We start from the raw sequence: 27,882 nt of genomic DNA on the forward strand, positions 1-27,882 counted from the left end.
TGCTACTAAAATGTATACACCAGTACTTAGCAGCGCTTCCCAAACAATTCCTGTGTCAATTGAAAAAAATGTGAATCGATAGTATTCCTTTAATTGCTTTATAGCAGGTGCTTCCAAAATACAGGCGCTAACCTCATACTGTGGATTAAACAGACAGAAGATTGCAAGGGGACTGCTACAAGGATCATTTTAAACATCCTGCATCTCACAATGCTTGCACATCTTGCAGTCTTTTAGCTTCCCTAAAACCACTGCCAGCTTCACTTTCAAATTCACCAAAGAATAGTGGAAATGATGCGTGACTAGAGTAACAAAGTACAAGAATATTTACAACTCATAAAATACTGTATTTTATTTTTCACACGCACACATTAAAAACCTATTTACAGTTACATCAAAGTATTTACAGTGTGGAATGCTAGAAACATGAAATATTCTTCCTGGTACAAAGTTCAAGTCAGTGAGGCCAAAGCAGCTGCTTGTACATGTGGATGTGTCAGTCTACCTTACCACCGCATCAGGACCAGGCAGACCTGGGGTGGCCAAATATCTGGAAAAAAAGAGGAAATGTATCATAGTACTGCTGATTGTATCATAGTACTGCTGATTGGCCACATAAGTAGACTGTTTTATAGCTAAAATGCTGATAATGTGCAGAAACCTTGGCAACCACTTTAGTACAAAAGGGATAAAATAGTAAAAAGAAATTAAATAAAATGTTAAAAGGACATTAGCAAACACATTTTAAGGGTTCATTCACATTGCCGTTAATCTGCACTGTACATTTTTCCCCACACATCTTCTGACACATAACATGCATGTTCATAGGTTTTAATATGTGTGCAGTCAAAAAATACACTAGCTGTTGTTTTTTTTAAATGTGAAAGTGGAAACTTATTAGATGCAAACAAACCCATTGGATTGTCGGTGCTAATGGGTGTCTGGAGTGCTGAAAAACACAAACTAATCTACTTGGGCCCATAATTCACTTTTTCTCTAAGTTGATATTTTCACACCTTGTCAATTTAAATGCTTTTTAAACTCCCAGCAAGCAAGATAATACATAATCATTTTGACAGTACTTTTTCTACTACTTTTGGTATTTGTTGAATTGCGATGCAAAAAAAGCTATTTTAAAAGGAAACTTGTAATCTGGATGTTAAGTGTTTCACTAACCTCGGGCTTCTGCCAGCCCCCTGCAGTCTCCCTGTGCCTGCCGTCTCTGAACAATCTTCTGGTTGCCCATCACAGCTCAGTCTCATTACTGCAAGTTGTGGTGACTGCACTATGTGCGTCCTCGTTCTCCTCACCAGGAGCGTCCTGTGCAGGTGCAGTGTGAGGTTTCCTCTCGGCGATGGGAGCATAAACAAGGACTAGTGTGGCCAGGGCCATGCAGGCGCAGTGGCCATTGACTTGCAAGTTGGCAGTAACAAAACTGTGCTGCGGCGGGGGACCGAAGGATCGTTCTGAGATGGCGCAGGCACAAGGAGGCTGCAGGGAGCTGGCAAAAGCTCCAGGTAAGTGAATTTTTTTTAATCCACATTACAGGTTTCCTTTAAAGAGAAGATGAAAAATTATCTAGGAGAAAACAGCAGAAAAATTTGAATTGAATATGGGCCTTGAAGAAATTCAGCACTCCTGCGAAGTAGGCCTCATTCATAACTGGCACAGCTGGATTCTACATTACACTACATGAAACCTGGCTCCCATTTCAGTGTGAATGGCCTTTGATTATCTACTTCTGTCACTAGGTGGTGCTGTGCTTCCAGCTGTATATACAGTATGAATACTATCTCCAGCAATAATAGAAGACGGTTAGGATTCTGAAAATTCATTGGTTCATATAACTCCGACACTTGCTCATGTAATTGTGTAGCCACTCATTCTTGCTGGGCTTCTCAGAACTCATTTTGTTATTTCTGAATTTTGGCAGATTTCAAAAGATAAAAGAAAATGTTTACTACTATGGATTTACAATATCGTCATGCCAATAGTATATGATACAGACGCTAATCAAGTTTCCATCTGTGAAACTGCATATCAAGATAATTTGTAGTTTTAGAGATAGACATGAGTAATCAATCGGCTATAGTGAATATGTAGGGATTTATTCTTCTAAGGTTAAAGGGACTCCGAACCGTGCAGAAACTATGGAAAGATGCATACCATTTTGAAGCTCTCTTTCTCCTCTTTCCAACAATATATAAACCGCTACCCTATAGGTTTTTTTTTTGCTATTTTCACGATCGAAGTCGCGCCAAATGTATTACACAGGATGACACTTTCACCAGTGTCAGCAGCTCCATTCAGCTGCGGACTTTGGGGAAAAGTCGTCCTGTGTAATACAAGTAACTATGCATACCATTTTGAAGCTCTCTTTCTCCTCTTTCCAACAATACCTAAACCGCCGCCCTACGCCTTTTAGTTTTCGTTATTTTCACGATCGAAATCGCATTTGCCACAAATTCAATCGTGAAAAAAGCGAAAACTAAAAGGCGTAGGGCGGCGGTTTATATATCGTTGGAAAGAGGAGAAAGAGAGCTTCAAAATGGTATGCAACTTTCCATAGTTTCTGTACTGCTCGGAGTCCCTTTAAGGATTACTACTGTGCAAATGCACATATAAAGGTGTTCATTTCCAGCATAGCAAAAAAATAAAAAGCTAATAAGCTGGAGGAAGGAGGGCCGCTTTGGTCCAGGGACCCGGTGTGGTCGCTACCTCTGCACCTCCTATTGCTACGCCACTGTTCACAAAGAATGTGAGCATAGTGTTGTAACATAAATGCCTTTCTGCACCAGAATCAACTGAAAAAAGATCCTATTCTTATCTCTATCCTAAATGTACTGTAAAATAACAGTCATTTAGGGCTAGCTGAGAAGGAGTTAGAAACCTGGAGCCTTCTGAATGTGGTCCGCTTGGTGCAAAAGTGCTTTTGGAGTTTCCGATTATTCCCATTTACTCATTTTGTGTACAGATCTCTAAGGAGCAAACAACAGAGACAGGCTTGATAGATGTAGAAGACTGAACCTATAGCTCACCACTACAGAAGCTATAAAAGAGCCATAAATACAAATATCTCAGGAACTACAGATACTTTGGACACGCAGTTTCTATATGACAGGTTTGTGACAGGTAAGAGACGATTAACAATAAAAGTTTGATACATACCTGGTGTTTCCTCCAGCCCCATGTGCATTGATCGCTCCCACACCGCCGTCCTCAGCCTTCTCCAGCTCCGGTATCGGGACCTGTAACTTCAGCCAGTCGCGGTCAGTCTACGCAGGAGAAGTGCGCCCTCTACGTATCTCTCCGGTCACCCACGGCAGCGTGGAAGCGATCCCTACGCATGGGGCTGGAGGAAGCCCCAGGTATGTATCAAACTTTTATTGTTAATTGTCTCTGTTACACTTTAAAGGATACCAGAACCCAAAGGCTCTGGTAAACACTGAAAAGCAAGCGTCAGATTGTAATCACTTAGCGTCTGACGCTTGCTTTTCAGTGAAGCGCAGACGCTAGGACAGAGGAGGTGGGGGGTGTGTGCGTACCTCTGCCCATCATTATGTGCTGGGCAGAAGTGAATATTATCCAGGTTAAAGGTCAGCCAAGTCACCAGGATACGGAGGAATAGGAGAAGACTGGTGGCTGACTGCGGGAAATGACGGAAGCAGTAAGTATCTTATTTTCTCTCCCTACCCATTGCAGGTTTCATTTTACCAGAGCCTTTGGGTTCTGGTATCCTTTAACCAATGAAAGCTACAATTATACAAATGCTATTAGCTGTGAACTACAAGCACTAATTGTACATGCGAAGAAATCATTCTACATTGTTAGTCACTTTCTATTTTATCACTTATGTTTTTTCAAAAACATATTGGCCCATATGCAATTCACGTTTTCTCTTGAGTTTTCTCCTAGGTGATATTTTCACACCGTGTTATAAAATGCCTTTTAAGCCTCCAGCAAGTAAGAAAATACTTAATATAATTTTGAAATTACATTTTCTTCAACTTTTGGGTACTTTTTCAATTGTAAAACGCTGAAAAAGAGAATATGAAAATTATCTCCTAAACCCGGGAAAAAGTTAATTGGGCCCTTATAAGAGAGCCAACTGAAATCCATAACTAGTTGTGTATGCTGGTTAAAACATTGTAAATGTAATGTATAGAATACAATTACTGAAGAAGCAGTTACCTTTTTCTGATAACCCCTCTGTGTCATGATTTCTGCCTCCTCTTCCACCAATTCATCTTCCTGCTCTTCTGCCAATTTCTCTTCCCTTTCCTCCACCTCTAGGCGTATCCTCTCCTCTCTCTCTCTTAGATGCCGCTCAGAAATCTAGGAAACAACCAACAGGATGTTACATAGGAGTAAAATATTTAGTTTAGATTCTGGTTAAAACTATACAGGGGCATACACACATCCAATTTTGATTAGCCAGAGCTTACCTACACTATCGCTTCATAGTATTCAAAATCTGTTTCTCCTACTACATTGAGGTGGTGTATCAGGCTTAAAGGAAACCTAAACCGAAATTTATTTTTTTTTAAATTCACTTACCTGGGGCTTCTACCAGCCCCATGCAGCCATCCTGTGCCCTTGTAGTCACTCACTGCTGCTCTGGTCCCCTGCCGCCAGCTAGTTTAGTTTTTGCTGCCACGTGTTCATTTGCACGCATTCCCGCTGGTGCAGAAAGCCACTGCGGACATTAACACATACATTTTTATGCGTTGCGCCTCTAACGCATAAAAATGTATGTGTTAATGTCCGTGATAGCTTTCTGTACCAGCGGGAATGCTTGCAAATGTACGCGTGGCAGCCCGCCGACTTTGAGTCTGCAAAAATGAAACTAGCTGGAGGCAGGGGACCGGAGAAGCAGTGAGTGATTACGAGGGCACAGGATGGCTGCAGGGGGGCTGGTAGAAGCCCCAGGTAAGTGAAACTCTTTTTTTCGGTTTAGGTTTCCTTTAAGAGTATTACCCCATTTCCAAAAACCTTGGGATGCTATTTAAATTGTAAATAAAAACAGAATATAGAAAACCTGTATTTTTCCAAAAATAAATTACTGTAAAAACCAATATATCAAATGTTGAAACAGAGCAATGCTATTGTTTTATGAAAAATGCTTGCCCTTGCAGAATTTAATGTCAACAATGTAGTTTGTAAAAGTTTGAGTGCGGCAAGAAAAGGCTGGAAAGGTTGTGTGATGCTTAAAATAGTGTTTCTTACAAGCAAACCTGTGACTATTGGGCAGGCACGGCCGCACTCGTGCCAGAGGAGGAGCTTTTGCAATTGGCAACAGGGGACCAGAGGCCAGTAAGGGAAGTCTCATTAGGAGCCAGAGGCTTCCCTTTCCTCAGGTAAGTACGTGTTTCTGTGTTCCCTTTAAATTTTACAAATGTTCACAATAATTGTCCTTTAACCAGCTGAGCGGTCTGGACGAGCTCAGCTCGTCCAACACCGCCAGCGGCTGCCGCTCAGGCCCTGCTGGGCCGATTTTGATGAAATAAAAAGCAGCACACGCAGCCGGCACTTTGCCAGCCGCGTGTGCTGCCTGATCGCCGCCGCTCTGCGGCGATTCGCCGCGAGCAGCGGCGAAAGAGGGTCCCCCCAGCCGCCTGAGCCCAGCGTAGCCGGAACAAAAAGTTCCGGCCAGCGCTAAGGGCTGGATCGGAGGCGGCTGACGTCACGACGTCGGCTGACGGCTGTCGGCTGCCGCTCATTGCGGCCTTCCTTGTTTATTCTGGGCGCCGGAGGCGATCGGAAGATCGCCTCCGGAGCGCCCTCTAGTGGGCTTTCATGCAGCCAACTTTCAGTTGGCTGCATGAAATAGTTTTTTTTTTATTTAAAAAAAACCCTCCCGCAGCCACCCTGGCGATTTAATCAGAACGCCAGGGTGGTTAAAGGATGCATGAGGCAAATAACAAATTCAGATTTACTTACTTGGGGCTTCCTTTTTATGTGTCCCTGGCTACAGCTCCGCTCTCAGCCAGTGTCCTAAGGTTCCCTCCGAAGTGGCCAACATGGCTAGGAGTGTTCCGTGCAGACGCAGTACTTCTGCAGCTGTGCAGAACACTCCTGACCACGGGAGCATGACTGCGCACATAGAGGCCGCCGACCTGGTCAATTAGACGGACGCTATGGAGGGGACCACAGGACAGTGGCTGACAGCAGAGCTGCGGCGACGGACACATAGGCTTCCAGGGGCTGATTTTATTATATTTGCCTCCTGTATTCTTTGAGAAAATCTAGCTACATATTAGGTATCCAGATGCAGGTTTGGTGAGGAATAGACAGATCTTCCACCGCCTTCTACTCACACTGAAAAATTATCCATATATGGAACTACTTGGATTGCAAGTCTCACCTAGAAGTGACCAGAGCGGTGGTGGTGGTGAACAAGAAGGGAAAAGACTTGCACTATGGAGTTACCTGCGTCTCCAGCTCCAGCTTACGTGCGGTCTTCTGCGCCTCCTCCTCTTTCTTCTCTCTAGATGTATGCTGTTTGACTTCTTCCAGTTCTCGGATGAGTTCTTCACGAGACTGTAAAGATTCTCTCTGAGCCTTTTTGTTATGTTCAATTCGCTGCTGAATCTGCATCTGTCTTCCAGCTAGAACCTACAAAAAAAAGAAAACAGAGGAAAACCATTGAAATGACGAGTCCCACGGCAGTTAAGCCTCAAGCACATGCACAAGTACCTAGAGACTATGAAACTATGATGAGTCTTGCTATAGAGGGTAGGAAGAAGCTGGAGGACAACAGAGCAGTTTCTGGCAGGTGGGGTGGGTGGACAATAGCTTGTGGGTCAGTGTTGCTAAAGATCTGGCATGCTAGCTCTTTAGATAACTTCAGGGGGCTTCTGTATAGATGCCAGGTTCTTAGCTGAGATGATCCTCTACAACCGCTTCAGCAGATTTTAATCAAACATACATATATGCACACATTTGAAAACGCTGCCCGCTAAACGGATAAAAAAAATGTAAATGTAATTGCGGTAGTAGAATATCAGTAAATTTACCAGTAAATAATATATTCTAATATTTGCCAATATGTCAAAATGACCTAACCTCTCTCCACTCTACAAAGAACCCTCCCCCCACGGGCAACTAATAATCCTCCTCCCCCCCCCCGGGCAACTAATACAACCCCCCCTCCCCACAACTGATAACCCCCAAAATGTGCCAGATACTCAGCCGAGGCAGCCGTTATGAGAATTTCGGCTACCAATAGCCATTTGTAGCTGAAGGTCCCATAGCGGGTGCCCATTTTTGGCTGCACTATTATTAACTGCTTTCTCCATATATAGCTTTATTGCAGCCACTGAGGTCCATGTAACTGCTGTATTGCCTTCAGTACAGTCTGGACGCATATTGATTTAGCAATAACATCTGGCTAATTTCCTTAAAATATCTTAAGTCCTTTACAAAAGTGGTTTTAGTTTGCCATGACTAAGTAAACCTGAAACTAAAAAAAAATGTACATACTTAAGTCAGTTCCCTGCCTGCTGGGACCCTCTTCATCTTCGCGGCCGCACTCCCCTCTGTGTATGAGCGCCGTGTGTTCAGGCTTGCACAGTAGCATGCACCCGCTCATGCACAAAGAAAAAAGCCATACATGAGCGCGCTTGTACATGGAGGGCAGTGCAACCTTGAGCAAGCGTCGACTTTCATGTTAAAGATTGTTCAAAAGGTCCCTGCACAGCGCAGGAGGGACGTAGGGAGACCGGGGAAGCCTCTGGGCCATCCATAGGCTTTTTCCCTACTGAAGTAACTTTTTTAAGGTTGCAGAAACCGGGTATTCTGTACAACTATTTCTCAAGTCCTACCCATAGAGCCATGGTTGCACTGATGAAGGCCAGTTTAGGCCTGAAACAGTCATAGGCAAGTTGAAGGAGTTCGGCTCTAAAATGATTAGGCATACTATGCATCAGCGCCTCTTGACAGAGACGGATTAAGACCACACAGGGCCCCAAGCAGAGCAATAAGTTTGGGGCCCCTCTCCTCAGCTGCCCTGTTGAAAGCATGCCCCCCCCCCCCCCCCCAGTAAAGGTGACCAGATGTTCCTGCAGTATGGGTAGTTGGAGGTCTCCTTACTATAGGTAGTAGCCAGACAACCCCCCAGTAAAGGTAGTCAGATGTTCCCCCAGTATAGGTAGCCAAGTGACCCCCCCACTATCGGTAGCCAGATGACCCCCCAGTATATATAGATACAAAAGCAGTAGTCCCCAGGCTCAACTGTATATGAATGGGCAGCAGGGAGTCAACCAGCAAACACCTGGATCCAGCAAGGGTGTGAAACAGTCAAACGCAAAGAAAGGATAGCTGGGTCTACCTGGATTTTGCAATTATAGCTGTGGCTTTATTAGCACCATATTAGCAGAAAACACCAGTATATATAGCCAGCTGTTACTCCGCAGTATAGGTAGCCAGATGTCAACCGATGTATGGCCACTACAATTCCCCAAGGCTCATTCCTCCCCCCCCCTTCCCACTTATGTCCTCCCCTTCGCGACCATCTCGACTAATCCCTCAAATATGCCCCCAGTGTTCTCCCCAGATTTTTTTTCCAGCCAGGTGGCATGAAAAAGCAGCCAGGTGGGGCGAAATAAGAGAATGCAGGGCCGGTGCTTCTGTGAGCAACTATGCTTATAGCATAGGAGGAGGCAAGCCGATGACAGCCGGGTGCTCACCAAAACTAGCTGGGTGGAACAACCGGCTAAAAGAGCCTGGGGAGAACACTGGCCCCTCTTCCATCTCGGATATCCCCTCCCCCTTTACCAGACCACCATCTCCCACAGTCAGGTAAACACATCTTTACTGACCTCCCTCCTGGCACCATGATCCCTGCCTCGCTAATGCTAATTTCCGAAGTTTTCGGTACCCCTACTTCCATCACTGTTTTAACTCTCCCCTTCCCTCAACATCCATGCCTTTTTGGTGGTCAGTGGCAGTGCATCACTGCCTGCACACAACCCACTTTACTATAGTATGAAACCCTATAGGCCACATCCACACTCAGTACTGACAGGTGGAAAAGCCATTATGATTCGATCATAGTGAAAGAATCTGCCTGTAACAATTGATGCATGTATGGCCAGCTTTAGATTATGGTTTCTAATAAGACTGGAGAGAGGAGAAAGAAGGCAAAGCAGGTGGTTTTGGTGCACGGCGCTCAGCACCAGTTACCCAAACCAGGAGCCCCATAGCAGCAATAATACGCAGGGCGCATAAGGGAAATTCGCCGTACCCCAAATTACACCTCTCTCAGAGTTGCGATGACTTGGAGGGGGAATATTATTTAACGCCGCCGGGGAGTTTAGTGGCAGCAGGAAGAGCCGTCATTCGGTGCTCCCGGCGCCCAACTCACCAGCAGCGTACAAATACTAAGGGCTCAGTCATACTACAAGCGATTTTCTGAGCGCTTTTAGCCATCAGAGCTTTCTGAGAGCTTTTTAAAAAGCTCAAATTGACTTACATTAAAATCATGGTAAAATCGCAAATGCGGTAAAATCGCTCAGAAAAGTGCTTGTAGTGTGTCTGAGCCCTTATGCAGAGAAGGGGAGAAACGGTGAGGAGAGAAAAGCTGAAAGAGAGGGAAGAAGGTATTTGCCTCACCAGAATTGCACTTTTATTTAGCTTTCTTGTATGACACAAGAAGACACAGACACCCAGCACTAGGGGAAGAGGGAAACAAAGGTGAATGAGGGAGGGCTGGTGCACACCAAGAGCGATTTGAAAAGCGCTTGGCTAATGTTACCCTATGAGAGTGTTCCCACAGCAGACTTGTACATTTTTTTTAAAATCGCAAACATGCTGCATGTAGCATTTTTTGGAGCAATTTATTCAAAAATCGCTTCACAAAATTGCACTCGCAAATTGCTAGCAATTGCTATTGTGATTTTAGCATACACTAGCACAGAGAGAGTAGTGGAGAGAAATTGAGAATAGCCTGAGATGGAGCAGAGAGCTTATCTGTATTGCAGTCCCACATCACACAGGGGCTACTTGCCTGTAATAGGACTCCTGTAATAGGACTTGCCTGTAATAGGACTCCTCCTGGAGTCTAGGGACTGTCAAAAACGTCAACTTGTTTAACACCTTATCCACACAAGCAGTCATTATAACAATGGGCAGAGTCCAGACAGATATTTGCCCACAGACCCTGCAGGCAAGCTCTGCATCATGCTGTGTATATTTACCAGCTTGCCTGCCCTCTAATTGCACTTGTATCAGCTAGCCGAGTGTTTCACATTGCCTTACAACAACAAATCTGAATACAGCAGACACCAGACCAGCCCTTAATCACCCCCTTCCCCCCTGTATTAGATACTTTGCTCCCCTCTGCTCACACTCTGCAAATTGCATCTTTTTTGCTGCTGGGTAATGCCAAGGCGTGTCAAACTAACATGATTCACGTCTGAGCATGGCTGTGGCCGCGCTCAGGTATAACTTGGATGATAAAACTAAGGGTAGGAACACACTAGGCAGAATCGCATATGCGTTTTCCATAGCCCTGGCTAACAAGCAGCTTCTGCTGTTTTCAAAACATTTTTTATTAGTGGAGAAAGCTGGACAGAGATCACACAAATAACATTAATCATTCCAGACCCCAGCCTGTGTCTGACAGCTAAACTAAGGGGGGGGGGAGAGATCCAGGAGGACACTGTCTGTATTTGTTTTATTATCTATGTTACAGAGAGCATTACTGAAGACTGTTTTTAACGGACCATAAAGAGTTACATCAACAGGGGCAATAAATCTTTATTGGGGCTGCCGGGCCCCTGACCTTTCACTAGATCAAAGCAACTGCCTCTGTTGCCTGGTGGCTAATCCAGCTCTTAATAGACACACCAAGGGGCGCTGCTAATACAATAACTTTACTTTAGAAAAATTTTGGGGGTTCTGGTGACACACCTCACATTGACCCAAACACAATGGACTTATAACTTCCACCCGCTGCTTCCTTATCTAGTGGGATACCCCTTCTCTCCCACCTACAAACTGGTCAGATATATACAATGAATAGGGAGCGCTGGGTATGTAAAAAATATATATACCATTTATTTCTTAAAAAACAAGAAACATAAAATTGTTGCACATGTACGTTACTCACACCTGCATTCCACATACACACTTGAGTATACTGGTTCCTCAAATTATTAAATTGCCTAAAAAGTCTAAATGCACAAAAAAGTTGCAAAAAATAGTATAAATATTAGTGCTTTTTATATAAAAGAATTCCTAATAAAAAGTCTCCATAGGTTTGAGCAGCTTGCCACCGGTGTTCGCAATAATATTCACAATAGTATAGCTGTAGGACCAAAAAATACAGTGATCACATTAACTCGTTTGCTGCTATGTCTAGTATACAGGGGAATAGCTCACCCTCCTATGGGTCGTGGTAGACAAGTCCTGTGGGTCCGCTTTCAGGTCCTCCGTTGTAGTTCTATTATTAGCTCCAGCGTGTGTCTCCCCTGTGCGCTCGTAGCCAACTCACAGCCAACCGCACAGCGCTGGTCTCCAAGGGAAGCCGCTAGCGTGATCCGATCAAGCCCTTCCGATCAGATGGTGGAGGAGCGTGACGTCACTTCCGTCCGCGTTCCAGCTAAATCTTCAATCCACTTCCTTGCGTTCCAGTAATAAAGATCTGCCGCTATTTGTACTTATGCGGCAGTTTGGATGCTTATAGTGGAAAAAATCTTGTATCCAGAGGGATAAATGGGGCGCCCCACACCTCAAAGAACAAAACAACAGATTGACATGTTTCAACAGAAAAATCGTCTGTCTTCCTCAGAATCACTAGATTGTTGCTGGTCGGACATCTTTTATAGTCTTTTGACCCGTGCTCCTCCCATCCATCACAGGGTAGATTTCTTAAGGTGGTATTATCACAGCAGCACTCTATTTATCAATTATATCACTCTCCATTATCTATAGGCTCTCTTATTGCCAATAAAATAACTCAGCAAACAAGTTGGAATAGATGAAAAATTTTCAAAATCCTATCCTATACATGTGACTACCAACCTCCTATAGGAACCAGCATATCTCCAATGGAACCAGGATACTCTTACACCCACATCCCTTTACAATTATATGTATATAATATTAGCCCCAATAAATAAATACAGAATGCCTTTACTGTACAAACTCTACTCCCCCAAAGTATATGATATTAGTTATAGAACCCAAAAAGTTCCATCTCTTCATTAAGACCCTTTGGGGACATGGTGTCCAGATCAAATATCCATTTGCTCTCCCTTCTCGACATCTTAGCTATATAATTACCTCCTCTCTTATCCCTCTGTACTATCTCTATCCCATAATAAACCACATCCCAAATCCTACAATTATGGTATAGCTTGAAATGTTTAGATAATGGGTGTTCTTCCCATCCCTTAGTTATATTGTTGAGATGTTCCCCGATACGGCTATTAAGGGTTCTCTTCGTTCGACCTACATATTTCTTCCCACAGGGGCATGTCAGGCAATAAATCACGCCCTTCGTATCGCAGGTAATGAGATCTCTAATTTTATAACTCTCATCAGCCCCTTGTACTGTAGTAACTTTACCATACCCCCTAGTCTTCCTACAATTCTGGCACCTCCCACATCTAACAAAACCCCCCTCCCCCACCCCCGTACCACCCATAGATTTTCTATTCATTTCACCAGCAGCCATCGCAACCTTAAGGCCTATATTATCACATTTTCTGTAAATAATAGATGGATGAACCGGGAGTAGCTGGTTGAGGAGCCTGTCCTCCCTAAGTGTGGGCCAGTGTTTATTGATAATATTATTGATCTGCTTACTCTGCGCCCCATACTTCAAATTTAATTTTAGGGAATGGTCCACCTCCCCTCCAGCCCTCCCTCCACTTTTTTTCATTAATAACACATCTCGTTCCAACAAATCAACTTCTCTTCTAGCTACCTCTATACTTTCCTCATTATAACCTTTATCTTTAAATTTCGAGGTCAGGGTTACTACCTCTTTTTGATATTTGTTATCCTCCGTACAGTTTCTTTTTAATCTAATAAACTGTCCCTTGGGGATATTATTAAGCCAAGAGGGTAGATGGCAACTAGTAGCAAGAATGTACCCATTTACATCAGTTGGTTTCACATAGGTACATGTTTTAATTATGCCGCCTTCTATGTAAATACTCAAATCCAAAAAATTGATGATCTCCTGGCTTACTGTGGATGTAAATTTTAGATTCACATTATTAGTGTTCAGACTATTTATAAATGCAATCAGGGAGCATTCAGTGCCCCTCCAGACGAGCAGGACGTCGTCAATAAACCTTTTCCAGAGGACGAGGTCCGCGCCGGGCCCCCCACGCCCGTAAACATGGGACCGTTCCCAATGGGCCATGAAGAGATTAGCATAACCCGGCGCGAACCTCGTCCCCATCGCCGTCCCACTCGTCTGCAGGAAGAACTCCCCCTCGTACTGGAAGTGGTTATGAGTCAGGATGAACCTAATGGCATCGAGGATGAAGGTGGACTGTTCTGCCCTCATAGTATCATCCTCCCCTAAAAATTGGTCCACTGCTTCTAGCCCATCCTCATGCCGTATACTCGTATACAAGGAGCTCACATCTAGTGTTGCAAGGAACCAACCCTCCTCCCACTGTATTTCTTTCAGAATGTTCAGTGCATGTCTCGAGTCCTCCAAGAATGCCGGTGTAGTCCTCACATACTTCTGGAGGAATGTGTCCACATACCTCGATAAATTCGAGGTAAGGGAACCAATGCCAGATATAATCGGCCTTCCCGGAGGACTCACCATGCACTTATGAACCTTAGGTAGATGGTAGAAGATAGCGGTTCTTGGATATGCGACTTCCAAGAATTCTTTTTCTTTTTTACTTAAGATGCCTTCTTGATAAGCTTTTTTCACCAATAGTTCTAGCTCTTTCCCATACAAAACTCCTGGATCACTTCTCAGCATCCTATATGTATTCTCATCATTAAGCAATCTATAGGCTTCCTGTTTATAATCTGTTGTATTTTGAACAACAATCCCCCCTCCCTTATCCGCTGGGCGGATTATAATATCTTTATTTTGTTGCAAATCCTGGAGGGCTTTCCTTTCGGCCTGAGTCAGATTATCTCTATATCCAGACAAACATTTTAATTTCCTTACATCTTTCTCTACATTTCGCTCGAAAATGTGCATTTCTTTGCTCATTTCGTTGGCGGGAAAGAATTTCGAGGGATTTTTCAAAGTAGTATGTTGGAAATATGATTTTGTCGGTTTGGGGATTGAGGGGTTCTTGTGAAAATATTTTTTAAGACAAAGTTTCCTGGTGTATTTTTTTATATCTACATATGTCTCAAATTTATTAAGTTTATTGGTCGGGGCAAACAGATTAAAAAGAAACTGTACGGAGGATAACAAATATCAAAAAGAGGTAGTAACCCTGACCTCGAAATTTAAAGATAAAGGTTATAATGAGGAAAGTATAGAGGTAGCTAGAAGAGAAGTTGATTTGTTGGAACGAGATGTGTTATTAATGAAAAAAAAGTGGAGGGAGGGCTGGAGGGGAGGTGGACCATTCCCTAAAATTAAATTTGAAGTATGGGGCGCAGAGTAAGCAGATCAATAATATTATCAATAAACACTGGCCCACACTTAGGGAGGACAGGCTCCTCAACCAGCTACTCCCGGTTCATCCATCTATTATTTACAGAAAATGTGATAATATAGGCCTTAAGGTTGCGATGGCTGCTGGTGAAATGAATAGAAAATCTATGGGTGGTACGGGGGTGGGGGAGGGGGGTTTTGTTAGATGTGGGAAGTGCCAGAATTGTAGGAAGACTAGGGGGTATGGTAAAGTTACTACAGTACAAGGGGCTGATGAGAGTTATAAAATTAGAGATCTCATTACCTGCGATACGAAGGGCGTGATTTATTGCCTGACATGCCCCTGTGGGAAGAAATATGTAGGTCGAACGAAGAGAACCCTTAATAGCCGTATCGGGGAACATCTCAACAATATAACTAAGGGATGGGAAGAACACCCATTATCTAAACATTTCAAGCTATACCATAATTGTAGGATTTGGGATGTGGTTTGTTATGGGATAGAGATAGTACAGAGGGATAAGAGAGGAGGTAATTATATAGCTAAGATGTCGAGAAGGGAGAGCAAATGGATATTTGATCTGGACACCATGTCCCCAAAGGGTCTTAATGAAGAGATGAAACTTTTTGGGTTCTATAACTAATATCATATACTTTGGGGGAGTAGAGTTTGTACAGTAAAGGCATTCTGTATTTATTTATTGGGGCTAATATTATATACATATAATTGTGAGGGATGTGGGTGTAAGAGTATCCTGGTTCCATTGGAGATATGCTGGTTCCTATAGGAGGTTGGTAGTCACATGTATAGGATAGGATTTTGAAAATTTTTCATCTATTCCAACTTGTTTGCTGAGTTATTTTATTGGCAATAAGAGAGCCTATAGATAATGGAGAGTGATATAATTGATAAATAGAGTGCTGCTGTGATAATACCACCTTAAGAAATCTACCCTGTGATGGATGGGAGGAGCACGGGTCAAAAGACTATAAAAGATGTCCGACCAGCAACAATCTAGTGATTCTGAGGAAGACAGACGATTTTTCTGTTGAAACATGTCAATCTGTTGTTTTGTTCTTTGAGGTGTGGGGCGCCCCATTTATCCCTCTGGATACAAGATTTTTTCCACTATAAGCATCCAAACTGCCGCATAAGTACAAATAGCGGCAGATCTTTATTACTGGAACGCAAGGAAGTGGATTGAAGATTTAGCTGGAACGCGGACGGAAGTGACGTCGCGCTCCTCCACCATCTGATCGGAAGGGCTTGATCGGATCACGCTAGCGGCTTCCCTTGGAGACCAGCGCTGTGCGGTTGGCTGTGAGTTGGCTACGAGCGCACAGGGGAGACACACGCTGGAGCTAATAATAGAACTACAACGGAGGACCTGAAAGCGGACCCACAGGACTTGTCTACCACGACCCATAGGAGGGTGAGCTATTCCCCTGTATACTAGACATAGCAGCAAACGAGTTAATGTGATCACTGTATTTTTTGGTCCTACAGCTATACTATTGTGAATATTATTGCGAACAAGGTGGCAAGCTGCTCAAACCTATGGAGACTTTTTATTAGGAATTCTTTTATATAAAAAGCACTAATATTTATACTATTTTTTGCAACATTTTTGTGCATTTAGACTTTTTAGGCAATTTAATAATTTGAGGAACCAGTATACTCAAGTGTGTATGTGGAATGCAGGTGTGAGTAACGTACATGTGCAACAATTTTATGTTTCTTGTTTTTTAAGAAATAAATGGTATATATATTTTTTACATACCCAGCGCTCCCTATTCATTGTATATACCGGATAATCCAGCTCTGCCTCTTGATGTAGGTTTGGATTGGCTGGGAAAAAAAGGAATAATTTACATATTCACTCACTGAGCAGAAGTGATGTATAACGAGTACCTTCTTGCTCCCAAACCTGAATAATTGTAAAATGCCTTCTGTCTTAATTAGGCTTGTTTATAGCTCAAATGCTATGAATGCAGTAAGTCATTCTGTTAGAATAGCCTGGTTTTAGTATAGGACAGTCTTTGAAATAGAGATTGAAGAACCACAGGGCTCTATAATTACTTTTGCAACAGGACCAAATTGAGGTAGTTCTACCAGTCTCCAGTCCTGAAAGTTATACAATACTGGTCTCATTGTGCTAGCAGTAACTAAAGGAAAATTTACAAGGTACCACATCATTATAATTAGCTTGAAAAACTGGGAAGAAATGCTCAGAACATAAGTGGAATAATGAGTGTGTCAGAACACCTTCGGCAAATAAGCTCTGTAATCCGCAGTAGAGAACATAAAATCCCAGCTCGTCTACCTCTTTCATCAGGCGGTTGCGTGCATTGCGCTCTCTCTCCCATTCAGCCTCTCTTTTTTCCCATACTTGTCTGGCTTCTTCTCTGAAAAGCAAAAAGTATATTATCAAACAAAAGCAGACCTAGATATTAAAAGCATAAGCAAGGTATTGTGTAATAATATGTATGCAAAGCAGAAGGCACTCTGAAGCCACAAGTCTAAGCATGTGACTTGATTGTAAGCCAAAGTGCCATGAGTATTAGATGACATGCAGAAATCAAGGCTTATGTTTGAATATCAGTTATTTACAACAGCTTTTAAGGTTCGTACACAAACAAGTTCAATGTTGGCTGGGGGCGATCTGTACCCGATCCCCCAGTAAACATCGTAGGGCCAAGGCTAACAGATGGGCCCCTAGCCTGCAGGCTAGTGACGAGGTCTGTTGCTATGCGGGGGGTGTAAGGCTGACAGAGGTGTGGGAGTATGTGTGTGGGGGGGGGGGGGGGCTGAACGCTGGTCGAGTGAGGTCGGATGCTGCTGTACACATGCCAAATTCTTGGCAGAGGCGGTCGTCATCGGCCACCTCTACCAAGTTTCATCTGGCGTGTGAATGGAAATTTACCTAATGCATATGGATTTAAAAGGACAGTTTTGTTACAGGAATTTGTGGGAAAGTGTTGCCATTGTGTACATGTGTCACAATATTACAAGTGCTTCATAAATGTGGTTTGTATGAGAGGGTTGTAACAAAAAAAAACCTAAATACTCTTTAGTAAACTACATAAAGTCTTGATTGATTGTCACCAAAGGGTTTTCCAGGCCAAGTAGGCTACAGGCAGATAAGGCCAACATCTAACTATATAGCCTCAACACCAAATATCTGGCAGAAAGCCAATACAGATTACTATCCAAAGAACATCATACCTACAATGAAGTATGGAGGAGTAGCACTCTGATGCAGGGTGTTTTCTGCATCAGATACAGGGTATCTGCAGCAAATACTGCAGAGTCTAGATGTGCTAATTTGGTAGAGAAGTATGTAAAGCTGTAGCTAAGCCACAAGGGTCTGGCAAGGGGGTAATAATCCTTAATCAATTTCAGCGATTTGTTTTTTTCATTTCTATCTTGTTTTTAACTCTTGCTACTAAATCTTTCATTTGGCTGTTTTATGTTGTATTCAGTAAATACAAATGGATTTGTACGGGATGCGTGTTTTCATTACAGGCTGCAAAGCAACAAGGTGTAAATATTTTGAAGGAGATATATTTAATATGTGCTTGTTACATGTTCCCTCTCCTTTAATAAAATTTCCCCCTATCTTCCCTGTCACTTCATACTTCACTTATTACTATGCATCTTCCTTTAATGGCCCATTTGGCCAACATCGATTCAAAGTAAACCAATGACCCTAGGCTAAACAAATCTTGTAAATAATTTCCCCATAAAGGGCAACTGAAGAGAAAGGAATATGGAGGCTGCCATATTTATTTCTTTTTAGGCAATACCAGTTGCCTGGCAGCCCTGCTGATCCTCTTTCTCCAATACTTTAAGTAAAAACCCTAAACAAGCATGCAGCAGATCAGGTGTTTCTGACATTATTGTCAAATCTGACAAGATTAGCTGCATGCTTGTTTCTGGCGTTATTCAGAAACTGCTAAAGGCAAAAAGATCAGTAGGGCAGCCAGGCAACTGGTATTGTTTAAGAGGAAATAAATATGGCAGCCTCCGTATCCATCTCACTTCAGTTGCCCTTTAATATATACAAGAAATTACTGCAGGCAGGCTTTGGACTTTATAGATGCACATTAGGCATAGCCCTTAACATTGGGGTTTATGGTGCAAAAAAGGCAGACATTTCATCATTCACTCCTTTACATTTTACAGTATGATGCATACTCACAATAAAAAGATAAATATATACCAACATGACCATCAGCGGCACTTGAACATTAATCTGTGATACATGTCAGAGCTATTTTTAGCAGTAAGTACAGAGTAGAGCACCTTGAGAGGATTAGTATATAATTAGACTGAGCGGTCGTAATAACTATTATACAGACAGAGAATGTCACAGCTAGTCATGCATGTCACACATCTAGTCATTATTTCAGCGCTAGGGCTGGTTTCAGGATGTGATCATCACACCTTGAAATAAGAACGCTGGACAATCTTTACCTTTTTTCAGGAATCTGGAAGAAAATGTGTGGGCTGTTTCCGGGTTTACAAGTGTGAACATAGCTTAAATGTTTTCTGGTTCAGCATGATCAAAGCTCATTAACAGTTTGGCCAGGTATGGAGAGCATAAAACCAAAAGCAGGTAATTCAATGCTGGCACACACAAGCCAATCACTTTTCAACAATCAAAAATGAACCATCAACAATTGTTTTATCAGTCAGTGAACGTCTGGGCCTTCATGTAAATATTGATCAGTCTTATACATGTGAAAACAAACTAGTTGTGTGAAAGGTAGCCCAGGGATCTACTCAGGCGTACAAAAGTTTAGAAAAAAATGGGAAAACAGAGGAGCGCTCCATAGTGTAAAAACAGATTTATTAGGTTAAAATGCGCATAAAACAATTGCACTTACTAGAGAGTAGATGCATGCAAGCATATCAAATGTGGGCGAGGCCCTGTTCCTGGGACACCGCATTCTACATCCTCCGTGGCCTGCGGGGGTCGTTGTCTTGGTGGAAAGGATGGGGGGTGGCTAGCCCAGGGAACTTGTGCGTGCTGGCAGTGTCACAACGCGTTTCGGTAAATCTAGCCTTCATCAGGTCGCGTTGTGACGCTGCCAGCACGCACAAGTTCCCTGGGCTAGCCACCTCCTGTCCTTTCCACCAAGACAACGAGCCCCGCAGGCCACAGAGGACGTAGAAGGCGGAGCCCCAGGGTCCCAGGAACAGGGCCTCACCCTCATTTGATATGCTTGTGTGCATCTACTCTCTAGTAAGTGCAATTGTTTTATGCGCATTTTAACCTAACCTGTTTTTACACTATGGAGCGCTCCTCCGTTTTCCCATTTTTTCTGTTTTCATACAAGAATGCCTTTCAGCCAGGCATGAAGGAGCTGCCAACTGTGTGAAATCAAGTCCTTTTGCCCAGAAGCGCAAGATTTCCCTTCTCTGTTATCCGTACAAAAGTTTAGGTTTGCTTTACATATTCACTGACAATAATAACTTCTTTTCAACTAAATTACTTTATTCAATAATCCACTGTAACTATAATTCAGCAGGATGATCAAGAGCCAACAGCACACTGCAAGTAGATAAAATCCAGATACTTTATTGGCACATCCAAAAAGACACATACAATGGCTGATGCGTTTCAGACCCGCGGTCTTTAGTCATGGCTCACTCTAGACGAACAGAACCGATATATAAAAGATTAAGATCCCATCTTGTGTTCAAAGCCATCCAGCACTCTCGTGCCCAGATTAAAAATCCATTTCGCTTCACATAGTAGCAAATTATGTTAATTATTTCCTCTTCTAACAGAGTACTTTTTTTCCAGTCCCCTTAAAGGTGAAACTGCTCATGTCCTCTTTATGCACTTCAAGAAAATGTTTGGCAGCATTTTAACTATTGTCAGTAGTATGAGAAGGGCCGCAATAATGTTCAGCAATGCGTTGGCGTCTTATGATACACCCAACAAATTGTACCCTACATGCAGGGCACGAAATGACATACCGTATATACTCAAATACAAGTCGATCTTGTCTATAAATCGACTCCAATATTCAACCCTCTTAAGCTGGATTTTTTTATTGACTTAAGTATAAGTCTACCCAGCAAAGTTAATGGCTGCAGTTGGGGCCCAGGAGGGGTTAATAACTGCACTGCATACACTATTGCAGCCATTAACCCCTCCTGTCCCTTTAGTGCAGCCAATACCTCATCCAGGCCCCCAAATGCTGCAATTATTCACTCCCTTTTATGCAGCCCAGTATTTCCCTGCTGCCCCTTTCCTTGTTAATTGTTGTGGCCAGGACTTTCAGACCTGTGTTTTCTTGGCATTTCCTTTCCTCAAAGTATCTCTTACCACAGGGTAAATAGCTGCAAATGGGAATGTCACTATTAGTACACACATTACTCAGTGTTACTCAGTGTTGCCCCATGATTCGTGTATAAGACGACCCCTATACTTTAATGAAGTGAATTAGACCTAAATTTCTAGACTTATAATAGAGTATATACAGTACATCAGGTACTGGGTATTACAATTAACAAACTGACGGAGGGGATAAGGACCACCAATTGAGAAGGAAATAAGGCCTCTTTCAGACGGGAGGCTGAACTGCGCTCTTGCAGAGCAGTTCAGTCCCCTGCCAGCGCCCGTCACTGCAATTCGGATGCAATTTAAATTCAGCTGATTTGCAGTGGTAGTAACACCATGACACGCAGTGGTGTTACAGGGTGACAGAGGAAAGCGACATGTCGCATTTGAGCATGGCTGCGGCCACACTAAGATGTGACTTCATGAGGGAACCACCTGTCTAGCACTGGTGCCTGGCTGGTGCAGGAGAGCAGCTGACAGGCGGGGAATTCACCTCCTTCACCCTCCCATGCGAAAGGGGCCTACCTTCTCTGCTTGTGTACACGGAAATACTTATACATAGGAAAAAAACCAAAGATTTTTTTGTACAATTGAATTTGGAAGGAACTATTAAAGTGAAGTTACCTGAACATTGTATCGATCTCTGCCTCCCGCTGTCTCTCTAAGTGAAGCTGCTCCTCAATGACTCGCTTCATCCATGCAGCATCAGCCGCAGCTTGCTCCCTTCTAGCTGAACGGAGACGCTGGTCTTCATCCTCCTTACTGATGAGGGCTGCAAGGATCTTCATATCCATTGCCTATAGTGTTATAGCAGATTCATATATAACAGTCATCATATAACACAAAAACGGGTGCATATTATTTCGGCGCCGCTCAGTTCGGCGCGGTGAGAGCTGACTGTCAGCTCTCACCGCTGCCACTAAACTTTCAGCCGGCGTTAAATACTATTCCCCCTCCGAGTTGTTGCAACTGCCAGAGCCCAGAATTACTGCTACGCGCCCTGCACAGCATAGCATTGCTGCTATGGGGCGCCCAGTTTCGGAGCTCGGCTCTCAGAGCCGCTCGCCGAAATCAGCTGATCCGCACAAAAACTAAGCAATACAGCATAGATTGTATGTGTTATTATCAGCATCATCAAACATTTACTTAGTGCTGACACCTTTTCTGCAGCTCATAATTTCTATCATTAACTGTTCTTTAATGGAGCTCACAGTGCTGACTTCATGCAGATAGTGTCCTGGCTGTTTAAAGGGGGCAGTAACAACAAATGCCAAAAAAAAGATAGTGCCCCAAAAATATGTTACCCCCTTTTTTAGTTAAAAAAAAAAAATAGGCCCCTGTATGTCCCCAAATGTTTTTTTTCTTCTGACCTGTTGTGGGTGCCTTTGTCTAACTGCATGATCTGTGCAATGCCTGCGGGATTGTGGAAGGTTTTTTTTAGCTACAGTAACAAGCTTATCTCAGCATGAAAGTAAAGGCGCGTGCACACGCTGGACTTTTTCAAACTATGGGTCGATCGTTCTGACGACAGTTGCACGAGAGTACAAGCTTTTGTCAGACTGATATGATATGATATTGTTTTGACTGTCCAGCGTGTATACACGCCTTAACACCGCTTCCTATTTCAGATAAGATAAGGTCACTAAGACCAGAAGGTAAGTGAATCCACCTTTCCCTTTGAGAAGTTTACACAGTGGTGCAAGCCTGTTGTTGCAGGTGAAAATTAACACTAAGCTGGGTTAAAAAAGAAGAAGAAAAAGGGCAGAGGTGATGTCACTTTTGGCATCACAGACAAACAGTAAAGATGGAAACCAGCAGAAATATTTTCTTTTTTCAATATCACATTTCTCCTATACCTGACAGTGTACACTATAAACAACAGGATAGGTAAGATAAGTAATTTCTTTAAGATAATATGGAGCATTACAATGGATCTCTGACCAATGATGTCTACCTCTTAGGGCCCGTTTCCACTATCGCGAATCCGCATGCGGGCAACGCATGCGGATTCGCACAGTCAGTACAAGTGGATGGGACTGTTTCCACTTGTGCGTTTCCCCGCACGTTTTTCTGTGCAGAAAAAATCTGCAGGGTAGGGGCCTCAGAATTCGCCTGCGTGTGGAATGCAGGCGAATCGCACGCAATGTATTTAATAGGGAAATCGCATGCGTTTTCCCCATGCGTTTTTTGCCGCGATTTCGCATGCGATTTCGCATAGGTACCCATGTTAATTCACACAGGCAGTGACATGGTTAAAATCGCATACAGCCTTACCTATGCGAAATCGCATGCGAAATCGCGGCAAAAAACGCATGCGGAATCGCACCCGCATGCGATTTGCCTGCGGTGATTCGCCGGCGATTTCGGAACGCTATAGTGGAAACGGGCCCTTATACAGAAATAAGAAAGTATTACTTTTCGTATGGCAAGGCTGAATTAGAGTAGCAGATTGTTACAAGTATTTGTTTTTATTATGCCCTGAAATTGTTATCCATAAATTGTACTGTCATTTGGGAGAGGCAAGAGGAAAGTATACACACCCAACATGTGACTGTAATTTGGGGGAACATTTAAGAGAACCATAAATAAGAACTTTTTTCTTTGATTATCTTAGATGTACTCTATAGGCCTTATGCAGTGGGAGGGGGAACAAATGAAGAAAAATCTGGGAAACTGAGTATACAATCTAATGCAAAATACCAACTCCATTTTAAGATACTGGCATGCTACATGCAGTGTGTACCATAAAAGCTGGTACTGTGTGCCGATACTGATAGTAACCTAGCTGCAGAGTGTTCTGAATGCTGCCAGAAATACTGGTCTGTCTCTAAGGCTCCTTTCACACTATGCACATTGTGATCTTGTTGTGACAGTGCCAAAAGTCGCATTTTACATTATAAGTGCAATGCAATGCATACAGTGAAGCATACAGTACATTCAAAATATGCTTTACTGCCACTATAAACACGCACGCTGCATGTTACGCCAATGGAACATGCTGCACCAGTGATGAGTGGATGTAAATATACCATAGCTGTACAGTATACTATAAATAGAATTGCATTGTGTTGGGATGCAATAATATTGTCTGTTGCAATGGAGTGCAACTGGTGCCGTGTGAAAGGAGCCTTAAAAGACAACTGAAGTGAGAGGGATATGGAGGCTGCCATATGTATTTCCTTTTAAACAATACCAGTTGCCTGGCAGCCCTGCTGATCATTCCAACATCAGCAGCATCTGAACCACACCAGAAACAGGCATGCAGCTAATCCTATCAGATCTGACAATAATGTCAGAAACACCTGATCAGCTGCATGCTTGTTCAGGGTCTGCGGCTAAAAGCATTAGCAAAGGATCAGCAGGGCTGCCAGGTAACTAGTAACACTTAAGAGGAAATAAGTATGGCAGCCTCCATATGCCTCTAACTTCAGTTGGCTCTTCCAAATTGTAAAATCTCTCCCTGTACAACTTAAACACAGAGAGACAACTGAGACACACAATGCACATATCTTACCAGTTCTTCTTGCACCATTTGAGCTCGCCTCTTCATCTGAGCTGTATACTGCCGACTCAGGAAATGCCTAAGAAAAAGTATCACATGACATCACATTTATTGAACTAAAAATATTCATTTCAGTCATCCCACAGCTCTCATATTTTTTTAAAGATAGGCAAACAAGGACCACAAAGAGAATTATAAATTTCCTTTCGACATTTTGTCACACGGTTAATGCAGTAGGTAGAAGAAATTTGACAGATGTTAAATGTTTTGAACTAGTCCATCTCCTCATAGGGGATTCTCAGTATTTCCTTTATTCTTTACAAAAGCATCGCCTAGAAAAGATGTATATAAAGATGCTGGCTGGCCCCCTTACCTGCTTGCACAGTATTTGGACAGAGCAACTTTGTTTGTTTGTTGTCAGTAAATGCTTTTGAAAATTAAGAACACCCCAAGAATCCCCCATGAGGAGGTGTACTACACCAAAACCTGTCAGATTAATAACACCTACTGTAGGGGATCCCATAAATTACTCAATTTTATGGGCTGATCGAACTTCCAGTTTAATAATTGTATGGAACTAAAAGAAAATCGTTGCCACAAAACGGCCGTCCGATCAGCGATCAATCTTTTGATCGATTTCCAGCCAAAATCGGTCAGACAGATGAATTGGGAATGCTGGAAAAAATTAGCTGATAAACACTATTAGACAATCCATAAAGTGACATCCCATCATTGCGGATCTGCACTTTATAAACATGGTGATTGTCACTTGCAGCTGATAATTATTGGCACTCTTCTGCGATATTTATTTTACACAATTTACACCTGGAGGTGTCTGTACATTGCTCCAGAGTTCTTTACAGGTTGCTGGTAAAGTCAAAGCTTGTATAAGGTATTGGAAGGAATACACAGCATACATCATACATCTAGCATACATCTACTTTCATTATCTTCATACCCAAGCTCTGCTTTTTTCTGTCTTTCCTCAATCTTCCTCCTCTCTTCCTGCAGCTCTTCTACTTCCCACTGCTGGCGTAGTAAGTCCTCTTGTTCCTTCTTCAGCCTCTCAGCCTGCATAAACATAGCAGAAAAACACCACAGTTATACCTGTAACAGTATAGTACTGTGTTAGGCCCCGTCCACACTTGCGGTTTTTTAAAAACCGGAACGGATGTCCGGACCGCACCGGATCCGGACCAGACCTGATCCGTACGGTTCCTATCCGGATCCGTTCCGGATCCGGTCCGTTTGCATCCGTTTTCCGTGCGGTATGAACACGGTTGCGGTCCGGATCCGTTTGAGATAACAAGCTGTATAAAATAATACCTGGGGTCTGGGAGGTCGGCAGAAGCTCTGGGGTCGTTGTAGGGCCTCACTTCCTCGTTATCAGACGTATCGGACATGTTGCTGCCGGGGAGCTCCAGCGTGAGGTCGCTGCTGCTCCACTCTGTGGGCGCTGGGCCCATGTGTCCCCGTCCAGGATGGCAGCTGTAGCATGGAGGAAGCATGGGAGGTGGGGTGGAGCGTCCGTTTTTTACGGCCAGTGTGTTGTGCGCTCTCCGGTTCTCATTGCTTTGTATTGGCCGGATGCAATAGTCCGGCTCTGCTCCGGATACGTCTGCCGGAGGAGCCGGACCAAAAAATAGCGCATGTTGGATCTTACTCCGGAGTCCGGATCCGGTCCGGCTCCGGTCCGGACGGAACGGACGCATGTGAACGGACGCATAGACTTTCATTGCTGTGCCGTGCGTCCGTTCCGCATGCGGTCCGGCTCCGGCACGGCGATTCCGGACGGCGACCGCCAATGTGAACCGGGCCTTAGCCATCAGTAAACGTGGATGATACAATTTATAGTTGTGGAGGTTCTCATTTTTACGGGTCAAGACACATCCAAAGAAAAGCAATGCAGTTACCTTTTTGTAATCTAGAAGATATTTTGGCACCATTCAAATTGCTTCTTCAATTCAAATGAGGTTACGGAAAAGCAAGAATCAAGGCATTTCGCATGCAGTTGTATGTGAATTTTCATGCGAATTCGCATACGATTTCGCATGAATGGAGATGTATGCGAATTTAACCATGGCAGTGCCTGTGTGTTTTCCATTGATTCCATGCGAAATCGCATGCAAATTTGCATGAAAATTTGCATACCAATGCCGCATGCGAAATTCCCTATTAAATACATTGTATGCGATTCGCATAGCGGTATGCGAATTCTGATGGCTCTGCCGCGCAGATTTTTTCTGCACAGAAAACCGCAAAGGAATACTGACAAGTAGAAACAGTCCCATCCACTAGTATTGGCTATTCGAATTCGCATGCAGCAAACGCATGCAAATTTGCGATTGTGGAAACGGGCCCTTAAGGTATGTACACACATCCAATAAAGTGCACGACCAACACTGCAACATGACCGACCCCACAACAACCCGTTTACACAATTTGCATTTTCCTGGCACCATCCAACTGAACGACCAACTCATGAACATACTGCGCACGCAAGTGAAATGACATGGCCACATTCAAGTACGATGTTCGAACCCAACGTTGTACACACATGTCCAACTGCACGATCTCAGCCAATCAGTCATGTGAGGTAATCTGCTGGATGGATCTGGCAAACCGCCAGTTATCAGTCGCTCGTTTAGTAGATTGCCACACATACACATGCCAGATTTTTGTCAAACAGACCAAAATCAGACAATAATCAGGCAGTTTAGTTGAGCGTGTGTATGGGCTTTAACTGTGACTCCATGACAATCCAGTAATACTGAGGAACACATGGTATCTATGTACATAAGTGCTGGTGTGAAACATTCCTTGTGCTCAGTGAGCCTAAGTGCATTATCTTAAAGGAGAATTGAACCGAGAGAGATATGGAGGCTGCCATATTTAATTCCTTTTAAGCAATACCAGTTTCCTGGCTATCCTAATGATCCTCTGCCTCTAATACTTTTAGCAATAGACCCTGAACAATCATGCAGCAGATCAAGTGTTTCTGACAGTATTGTCAGATCTGACAAGATTAGCTGCATGCTTGTTTCTGGTGTGATTCAGACACTAGTGCAGTCAAATAGATTAGCAGGGCTGCCAGGCAACTGGGATTGTTTAAAAGGAAATAAATATGGCAGCCTTCATATTCTTCTCACTTCAGTTGTCCTTTAAGTCATGTGCAGTTAAAATAATTCATCCAAAATGACTGTTATTATTTAAAATTGTTAGTACAGACACACTATGACTCATTATGTACATGTTAATTGTTCAAGTTAAATAACTGAAAATGTAGATGAGTTAAATTAACAAGGTAAAATGGTGAAAGTATGATGTTGTTGGGCATAACACTTTCTGTTAATTATTCTGAACTGAAACCCCAATACGAAAACATGTCTAAAAGTTTACATTTTGCATAGCAGAAAAGGAAAAACCTATTGGCA

General features: G+C 43.2%; 1 protein-coding gene across 1 annotated transcript in view; it reads right to left on the minus strand.

Moving 5' to 3' along the window:
• Positions 1-326: 326 nt before the first annotated feature.
• Positions 327-27,882, minus strand: part of TCHP (trichoplein keratin filament binding) — a 37,846-nt gene continuing 10,290 nt past the window's right edge. Inside the window, exons 7-13 of the mRNA XM_068271473.1 lie at positions 25,407-25,519; positions 24,461-24,527; positions 21,571-21,743; positions 16,915-16,996; positions 6,430-6,615; positions 4,192-4,335; positions 327-550 (exon numbers count right to left, since the gene is read on the minus strand). Coding sequence (XP_068127574.1) covers positions 518-550; positions 4,192-4,335; positions 6,430-6,615; positions 16,915-16,996; positions 21,571-21,743; positions 24,461-24,527; positions 25,407-25,519 — 798 coding nt within the window. The 3' untranslated portion in view covers positions 327-517. The remainder of the gene's footprint in view (positions 551-4,191; positions 4,336-6,429; positions 6,616-16,914; positions 16,997-21,570; positions 21,744-24,460; positions 24,528-25,406; positions 25,520-27,882) is intronic.

Source organism: Hyperolius riggenbachi, chromosome 1, assembly GCF_040937935.1.
Source record: "Hyperolius riggenbachi isolate aHypRig1 chromosome 1, aHypRig1.pri, whole genome shotgun sequence".
Lineage (NCBI taxonomy): Eukaryota > Metazoa > Chordata > Amphibia > Anura > Hyperoliidae > Hyperolius > Hyperolius riggenbachi.